Source organism: Panthera tigris, chromosome E2 (assembly GCF_018350195.1).
Source record: "Panthera tigris isolate Pti1 chromosome E2, P.tigris_Pti1_mat1.1, whole genome shotgun sequence".
In the NCBI taxonomy this organism is placed as follows: domain Eukaryota; kingdom Metazoa; phylum Chordata; class Mammalia; order Carnivora; family Felidae; genus Panthera; species Panthera tigris.
Genome location: NC_056674.1, coordinates 26,649,486 through 26,658,854, shown reverse-complemented (window position 1 = coordinate 26,658,854; position 9,369 = coordinate 26,649,486). Strand labels below are relative to the sequence as shown.

At 47.1% G+C, this 9,369-nt stretch overlaps 1 protein-coding gene and 1 long non-coding RNA gene across 2 annotated transcripts in view; one reads left to right on the top strand and one right to left on the bottom strand.

Annotated features, from left to right (window-relative positions):
• Positions 1 to 2,168: 2,168 nt before the first annotated feature.
• Positions 2,169 to 4,640, bottom strand: LOC107181043. The gene is made up of 3 exons (XR_001511836.2): positions 4,475 to 4,640; positions 3,634 to 3,670; positions 2,169 to 2,348 (listed from the first exon to the last, which is right to left on the bottom strand). It is a non-coding gene; the product is annotated as an uncharacterized LOC107181043 (long non-coding RNA).
• Positions 4,641 to 4,776: 136 nt separating this feature from the next.
• N4BP1 (NEDD4 binding protein 1) overlaps positions 4,777 to 9,369 on the top strand; it is a 49,688-nt gene continuing 45,095 nt past the window's right edge. The window contains exon 1 of the mRNA XM_007096916.2: positions 4,777 to 5,074. Coding sequence (XP_007096978.2) covers positions 4,877 to 5,074 — 198 coding nt within the window. The 5' untranslated portion in view covers positions 4,777 to 4,876. The remainder of the gene's footprint in view (positions 5,075 to 9,369) is intronic.

The window sequence follows — 9,369 nt, the reverse complement described above, 5'->3', positions numbered from 1 at the left end:
GGATTATAAAGGGAAAGAAACACAAGACTGGAAGCAGCAGAAGCACCAGGGCTTTTCCACAGCTAAGGAGAACAAGCCCCCTGCACTTTAATGTTGAGGATTTACCACCAAAATACCTCTCAGATTCCTCCTCTCTGTGTCCACTCCAACCTCCCTGGTCCAATCCACCACTCTCTCTCTTAAGCGCTCTTTCCAGGTCCACTCTAGGCCTCCAGGCTTTCTCCACCAAGGGACAGAGGGAGATCTCAGAGCACACGTTAAATGGTGCATTTGCTGCTTAAAAACCTAGGAAAGCTTCCCAGTATACTTAAAACACAAAATCTAACTGGTCCACCATGTTCTGGAGGATAAAGCCTTATTCTACTTGTGGGTGCCCTCCCCTCCCACCTGCCTCAGCATTCTGCAGCCATAAAGGGCCACGTGCTGGCCTGTTTTCCATTTCAGAAATACTTTGAGCTCATTCCAGCCTCAGGTGACAGCCCCCATGGAGCTGACAGTCTGATGACATCTGAAGATAGACATGAATCATTCATATCACGGGCACCTTGGTGGCTCAGTCATTAAGCATCTGACAGTTCCTGAGTTCGAGTCTCACATCGGATGAACTCAAGCCTCACTTTGGTAAAACATGAGCCCTGGGTGGGCCCCGCTTCTCTCTCTCTCTCTCTCTGCCTCTTGTGGGATTCTCTCCCTCTCTCTCTTTCTCTCCCCCTCGCTCATTTGTGCCCTCTCTCAAAAAAAAAAAAAATCACACAAGCATATGTAAAACTGATCCCAGTGTTATGAGCAAAAGAGCCACAGTGCCCTCAAGAGCTTGTGACAAGAGGATTTGACCCACCAGAAAAGCTAGTGAATGAATTCTTGAACAAGTGGATCTTGAGCTGAGATCTGATGGAAGAGCAGGAGTTAACTAACTGAAAAGAAAGCTGGAGGGGAAAACATCCTTGTGCAAATGCCCTGAGGCAGTGTCTGTTAGGCTAAGTGGAGAGTGGAGTAGAGGTGGAGTAAGCAGGAGACAGATCTTACAAAGCCTGAAACCTATAATATGGAGTTTGAATTTTATTCTGAGCCTAAGGGGAAGCTCTTGAGGGATCTTAAGAGACTGACTGATGAAATTTGCAATTTGAGAATATTACTCTGGCTGCAGCATCGATATTTGTAAATAATTTCTCCCAACCTTATAGCAGTTGTAGCTCCTGAAATTTGAAGAGAGGTCAGGAAGAATGTGGGGGACACCCCAACAGCTGTCAAAGGCAGAGATGATGGTAGTTTGGACTATTGATGAGGGAGAGGAAAAACTGTTCAGTTTGAAAATATATTAAAATGCGTGTGTCTGAAACACAATTGTATTCCTGTTTCTTACTCTGTAGCCCTAGATGTCATTATACCATAAATAAATAAATAAATAAATAAATAAATAAATAACCAACCAACCAACCAACCAACCAACCCAGGAAGACTCACCACCCAGAGACCTCCAGTTGGAGGGCATTTTGAGCATCAGCTTGGTTGGCTAGTTGGCTGGTTGGCTATGCTAAGCAACATTACATATGCAAGTCTGTTTTTGAAAGCATCCCAAGGCAAGTAGGACCTAAGCATTAGGAGGTTGGTCATGAGAACATATCATCTCCCCTTGCTTACTTTTGCAGGAGGGCAGAAACGGGTGTTGGTTGCAGATAAAGGCTTGTTGTCATTATGGCATAGCACGTATGAGCACCCCAGCACAGAGTCAGACTGCCTGGATTCAAATTCCTATTCCCACCACCTCACTTACCAGCTCTGTGAAACATTTTGAGATTTCTACCTTGCTTCTATGTCCTCACTTTTAAAAAAGGAGTGATAGGGGCGCCTGGATGGCTCAGTCGGTTAAGCGTCCGACTTCGGCTCAGGTCATGATCTCACGGTCCGTGAGTTCGAGCCCCGCGTTGGGCTCTGTGCTGGCAGCTCAGAGCCTGGAGCCTGCTTCAGATTCTGTGTCTCCCTCTCTCTCTGGCCCTCCCCCATTCATGCTCTGTCTCTCTCTGTCTCAAAAATAAATAAACTTTAAACAAAAATTTAAAATAGGAGTGATAATAATAGCAACCACCGGTGGCATTTTAGAAGGTCAATAATTACTTTCTGCCCCTCCTGCATTCAGAACTGAGAAATAAAAGCAGGCGTCAGACAGGTAGAGATCAAAATGTCATCTTTATTACTGACAAAGCTGGACTGGAGGATGTGGCTGAAGTGGAAACACTTTACCCAGTCACTGACACAGTGAGCAACCGCAGACGGCAGACAGCAGACAATTACGTGTACCCTCTCTGAAAGCCACTGGTCTGTGGCATCAGATAAGTCCTCCTCCTGCCCTGGGGAAGAGTAAGGGAGAATTAGATGGAAGCTGGATGTGTTCCTACATGCTTGGCCCTGCTGGGGAGGGAATAGAGTAGGAATTCACCACCCCCCCCACCTCCAAGAAAATAGGTGAAGGGGAAATAAGTGATTCCCTCAATCACTTATTGAGGGATTCATGGGATTGTTATGGATATTAAAGAAAAACAATAGGTAAAGTGTTCAGAATATAGACTCCGTAAAGGTCTCATCCTTGGCATCAGTTGTCCTGAGCTGGTCAGACTAGCCAAGATAGGCAAGGCTGATCAACTGAGGAAAGTTGTGGTTCAGAAATTGCAGGAAGCAAGGGAGTTTCTTAAAAAGGGGATTTCTCTCTCTCCCTCTCTCCTAGTTCCCTACACTCAGGAAACCTTGAGAGTTCCCTAAAGGGAAATGCTGACCAGATATGAACTGGCAAGTCTTTTAAACAGGGGGAAAAACCCAACAGCTGTATCTCTGGTAATACACCAATCCAGTGACTTATGAACACAGTATAATGGCCTAGCTTTCTTTTATGGTTGTGTGCGTGTGCACTACTTTTGCTAGTGTAGGACGAGTTTTTGTTGGGGGAGGAAAAGGAGCTTTGTGTGCTTCTCCAGGCAGCCTCTCCTCACCACTTATAATTAAGCAATTAAGAATCACTGGCCAGGAAGTCACTGGGAGCAAACAGGAACAACCCTGGGGAAAGCCTTGTCCAATCAATGAACAATAGCAATTCCATTTAAGGTGAGTGCAACAAAAAGACAGGAAATAACACGTGTTGACTCTAGCTCTGGGTGCAGTCCATCAGCAAGGCCATCCTCACCACCTGATCTGCCTCAGCCAATCTCAGGTCACCTATCTGATGCAGGAAGGCTGCAGGTTGTGTAGACACCAAGGGAAAAGCCCAGGAAAGAAGGAAGTTGTTGGTCTGTGAGCCTAGTGGTTCTCTTCCCTGTGCTGAGTCATCTCTTATCAGGGCACCAGGGAACCACACCTGCCTAAATTTCTGAGACAGATGGAAAACCCCAGCAGCCTGGATCCCTAAGAGGTTTTACCTTGGGTAATCCCTCTTACCAAGGCCGTTCACCTTTGGCATTTCCAACAGTAACATCTTTAGATCCCCTTCTTTCTCAAGGGGAAATCTACAAAGATGGAGGGGGCTCCCAGGCCCACAGGTTCAACATGGCTGTATAATCCATACAAAGCTTTTCCATGAAAATGGAACCTTAAATGTGTTGCTAATTTATCAATAGTAATAGCTAATACTTAGTGATCACTTACCATGTCCATGTACTGTAGTAATTTTCACAACGAGATACTATTGTTGTCCACATTTCACAGATAAGGAATTAAGACACAGAGAAGTTAAGTAATATTCCCATGACCCTTATCTATCTACTATATTCAGGACATCTAGCCCAGAGCAAGGAAACCAAAGTTTTATCTTACACAATCTGTTTTTATGGACTCAGAGAATGTAAGATCTGGAAAAGCCTTTGAAGATAACTGAGCGCAACCCCTGATGATATGAGAAAACAGAGCTGGAGAGGGGTTAGGGGTGTTTGTTCAAGTCCCACAGTAAAATGGATGAACCCCTAATCCCCTCTACTATAACACACTCTCCTCCTTCACTCCCAGAAGAAATCACTCTCCTGAAATTCTAAAATCATTTCTTTGTTCTTCAATTCTCCATACTTTTTATTGTTACCATTTTTACTGAAAGAACAATAAATAGGAAAGAAAAGATGGAAGGCAATGTAAAGGAAGAGAGAAGATGAGTAGGAAGATTAAGATAGAAAGAAGGGCGGGTGGGACAAATGGGGAGAAGGATGAAGGAAGAAAGGAAGGAATGAAGGATGGAAGGAAGGAAGAAAAGAAAAAAGGAAGGAAGGGAGGGAGGGAGGAAGGAAGCTAAAGAAGGAAAACCATCTGCCTATTAATTACTGAGAAGCTTGAAAACTCAATTGCTAGAGCCTTAGTTTGGGGTTCAAGATGTCTAAAGACAAACCAAATCCCTGGTGACACTGATTCAATACCAACAACTAGTTCAGAGCCTCAATTTCCCCATCTATAAAACCAAAGATTCACTATCCACCTAGTCCCCGAAAGCGTTGGGCCTCACCAAAGAAGGCCGCCCATGCCCTTCTCCGCAGCCGTCGCTCTGCCCTCAATAATCATGGCGACCCTGCGTGACGTAGAGTTCCGTCGCCTCCGCCTTCCCTCCCTCTACTGGGGGGCGGCGACCATCAATGACGGAGGTGGGCAGGGCGCATGCGCGGCAGCGGGGCCCGGCCCGCGGCGGCGGTGGCGAAGGGGCGGAGGGGTTCACTACCCGCAGTAGCCAAGCTGCGGCGGCTGTGTCGGTATGGTGTAGCTTGGCCCGCGGGCAGGCGGCGGGCCGCGGGCGGGGGCGAGGCGGCCGCAAGGGCCGACGCCGCCTGACTGGCTCGGGTGTAGCGGCAGCACGCTGAGGGGGCGTCGCCGCCGCCGGCCCCCGGCGCCGCCGCGGGAGGCCGCGCCCGCCATGGCGGCCCGGGCGGTGCTGGACGAATTCACGGCGCCCGCGGAGAAGGCGGCGCTGCTGGAGCGGAGCCGCGGCCGCATCGAGGGCCTGTTCGGCGTGAGCCTGGCGGTGCTCGGCGCGCTCGGGGCCGAGGAACCGCTGCCCGCGCGCATCTGGCTGCAGCTCCGCGGGGCGCAGGAGGCGGTGCACAGCGCCAAGGTGAGTCCCGCTGCCGCCCCCGCCCTCCTTCCGCGGCCCAGCCCCTGGGGCCTCGTCTCGGCCGGGCTCCCTGGGCGCCCCCACCCCTTTTCTCCCTGCTCCGTGTGGGTACGCAGCGAAGCGCCGTGGTTAAGAGCGCAGTCTCCAGAGTCCATGGACCCGCGTTCTCAGCTCTCGATCCATGTGACCTTGGGCTAGCGGTTCAATCCCGGAGCGCCTCAGTTTCCCCATTTGTAGAGTGGCGAGGGCGAAAGTACCTCTCTCGGAGGGCTGTCGCGAGGTTTGGAGTAGGTGTTATTGCAAAGCGCAGAGCGCAGTGGCTGGCCCGGAGTGAGCGCGCTGCGAATGTTGCCTGTTGTTATCCGCCCCCCGGCCCTCGGGATGGTGCGCGCAGGGCCTGGTAGCTAGGCCCGCAGCCTCCTTGTCCACCACTTCAGCCACCTCTCTCTTCCCAGGCCTCCAGTACAGGGGTTCTGAACTTTTTGGGATTTCAGCCCCTTTTGAGAATCTGACAAAACTATAATAGTAGTAAAATACGCAGAAGATCAAGAAGAGATAGGGATATTTAATAATAGTGTTAAAAAGTATTGTTTCTTGTATTGAGGAACACATTTAATGGTTATAGGTCGTAGGACGAGCATAAGCTGAACACTTCATAAGGATTACCTAATGCAGCCCTTAAAAAATCCAGTGAGGTCGATTTTATTATCTTCCTCTCTCTAAATTAACAGCTGGAGAAACTGAAACTCTGCAAGTGGTGACTCACCTTCTCTCAAAATCAGCACTTCAGACTTATACCTACGCAACACCTTCAACTACTCCCCTTCCTCCCCGAGCCAGGAAACTAGCAAAGCGCAATCCCCCTTCTCACGTATCCAAGTTTCTCCAGGTCTTTCTGTCCAGTAGGTGCGGGAGCCAGGATTCAGACTTAGGGCCCTTGTTCTTGCTACCTGTCTCCCAAATGATGAGCCCTCTGGCTGGGAACAAAATGATCCTTTTTCTGGCATCCTACTTCAGGAATTTCACAGTGCTCTCAGAATTGGATCTGCTGTGACTCCTGACTCCCTCTTAGATGTAAAAAAAAAAAAAAAAAGCGCCTAAATGCTTTTGTTTTAATATCTTTGGAGGAGAGGGGACACTTAACTGTGTGATCTTTCTCCATAGCATAACTTACTACATTCTAGATGTTGAATCAAGTTTGCTTTCCTGTGCTTAATTTTTTTCCTAACTTGTAATTTTTAATTTCTGAGTCCCCTCTTGTTTTTCTCCCAGCTGCCAAATTTCTTCACACTCCCCAGGGCTAAAAGGTGTGACATAACTAAGTCTTATTAATGCTTCTGTGAAATCTCTTACATGCACTCATTCCTCTTCATTGCCTTTGCTGCTATTAAGACCTTCATTCTAGGTATGTGCTCCTCCCTTATTTCATTGCCCTCACTCCAGTCCCTCCTCCCCCCTCCCTCCTTGCATTAGACTGAACTGTCCAGGGAAAATCCTTTTCTTGCCCTGGGACCTGCTAGGGCCTCCTGTTGCCTATCTCATTCACTCCAAACTCCTGGAGATTTACAAAACATTTACTAATCCAGTCCCACCTTATTTTCCCAATTCTCTGCCATAGCAACCCTCAAGCTTAAACCACTACTGTTGTCTGACTAGTCTCACTGCTTTTACTGTGTGCTTCACCTGTTCCCAGTTCAGCTTTACTCAAGACTCACCCCAAGTGTAGAAAGTACTTATTTTGCTGTACAGAAAAACCTGGCATGTTATGCTAGACCCTCCCAACTCCAGTTCTGTTGCCTGTCCTGCGACACAGTTTAGGATAAGCTATTTGGAAAAGGTGTGTCTTACAGTATCTCGGTAGTAGGTGTCACCCACCCATTTTATGTTTGCTAGGTGTGTTACTCATAATCCAATCCTCCCACTTGTAAGAAATTCTTTTTCTTTTCCCTTGAGACTCATGGGTAAGAGATGAATGCCACAGTTACATTCTTTTGAGTAAGAGGAAACCATTAACTTAAGAATAGGAAAGCAGACTTCAACATCAATATTTTAAGTTGTGGAGGAGAAGGTTTGGGGGAAGGAAGATTTTTTTTTTTTTTTTTTTTTTTTTTTTTTTTTTTTTTAAAGAGAGAGTGCAAGCAGGGGAGAGGGGCAGAGGGAGAAAGAATCTTGAGCAGGCTCCACACTAAGCACAGAGCCTGACAAGGGACTTTATCCCACTACTCTGAGATCATGACCTGAGCAGAAATCGAAAGTCTAGGAGGCTCTACTGGCTGACTAGCCAGGTGCCCCAGGAAGATTAAGAGTAAATAAGAATTTTTTTTAACTAGCTGGTAGAGCTTCTGATTAAGGTGAGGACAACTATTCTGGGTCTCTTCAGGCAGGTTACTTTGTTTTCCTGCTTTTAAAATGTTAAATCATGGGGCTCATGGGTGGCTCAGTTGGTTAAGCGACCGACTCTCAGTTTCTGCACAGGTCACAATTTCATGGTCGTGAGATTGAGCCCCACATTGGGTTCCATGCTGGGCCTGGAGCCTGTTTGGGATTCTCTCTCCCCCCTTCTCTCTGCCTCTTCCTGCATGTGCACTCTCTCTCTCAAAAATAAATATTTTAAAATGTTAAATCACTACATTTAGCTCATGTGAGAGTAGGGGAGAAAATGAGGTTTAGTTAGGGGTCTATTGGCTAGAGAGAAAGGGGCTACAGGTAGAAACTGACAACATCCTGGGAGGTTAAAAAAAAAAAAAAGGCACATCCTCTGTAAAAGTGGCCACTTTTGTGAGAGGAGAAATTTGTTGGCAGAAGCAGCACCTGAGCTGGGCTTTGAAGCGTCATCAAGATTCCCAGATGGAGGTAATTGTGAGCAAAGGCTAGAAGCCCCAAAACATGTGGAGTGTCTTGGTAGGAAGTGTCAGAGCCTCAAGGGACCCAAATGCCAGGTTAAGGCATTGGGCCTTAGAGTCAGTGAGGATTTTTGAGAGAAGGACTTGTCTGAAACTCTACTTGGAGGCAGGAAGACCCACTTGTGGAAGAGACTTTGTTTCAAGCTGGACATGGATGGGTGACAAAAGTTTTCCCTGGGATTTGGCAACTGAGTGTATGTAGGGATTAAGAGAGAGGTTTTAAGCCTTGATGTTAGGAAGGATGGTGGATAAAGTTTGACCTGTTGGTGAGGCCAGGTAGCCAACATTTGAAGAAAACTTATGTGCCAAGAAGTACAGTAACAGTTGCCTCTAGACCTCAAGTAATTCACAGCCTAGTAGGGGACACAAACATGGAAACAAATAGTATAGTATGATACATGTTAACTATTGAAGTATGTGCCAGGTGTTAACAGTAATACAGGAGAGAAAGGGTTGCTCTGCTAAATTGTGTGTAAAGGATGAACAAGAGTTTTCCAGAGGGAAGAGCATGTATAAAATCACAGGGATATGAAATAGTGCCAGTTTATCACTGATTTCCCAAGTGTAGGAGGCAATTGGAGGGAGATGGGCAGAGGTGGAAAGGGGCCAAGTCACAAGGCACTTGGGGAACTGTTGAAGAACATGAATTTTACCAAGCAGGCGGGTAGTAGAGACTCCTGGAAGGGTTATGAGAACATGAGTGATGCCATCAGATTTACATTTCTAAGAAATGTCTTCACTGAGAGTGTTTATACCCCCAGGTTTGTTCTCCTCAGTGTGGTCCATTGCTGGTTTGTGATGATACAAGGATAGATTGGGGGTGGTTAGCAACTTTTGTAGCAATGTGATATTACCAGTAGGGCCAGATTGTCTGAAAGAGACAAAAACCAGTAGAGGTCATTGTACACAGGGGCCCAACAGGACGGGATTGAGGTAAGTGGTGGCAGGAGTTACGGAATCAAAGAAGGCTGAGGACTGAATTTCAGAGAGATAGTGGAAGTACTGACTAGATGCTGCCTCATTCACAGATCAAGGATGCAATGCCTGGTGAGATCCTTGGAGTCAGGCAATGGAGGCCGAAGAGATCTCAGCCCAGAAAGTGAGAAATTAGAACATTCCTTTAGCTCTAGGAGCTACAAATTCCATGCTCCCTGAGTCCAGGCAGGGAGACTGTACATGGAAGTGGCTGGTTGGTAGGGAGGAACTGGTGAATAAGGTGCTTGTACCCTGTGGGAGAGGGTAACTGCCAGTGCTTAGTATTAGCCACTTACATAGTATGGGCCCAATGATGTCTGAGCTCATTATCCAAGAAAAGCCAGGGGTCTGGGTTTTATAATGTGAAATCTGTTTTGGTTTTTTATGAGGCAACTAATTTATGTTTTAAAAACCATG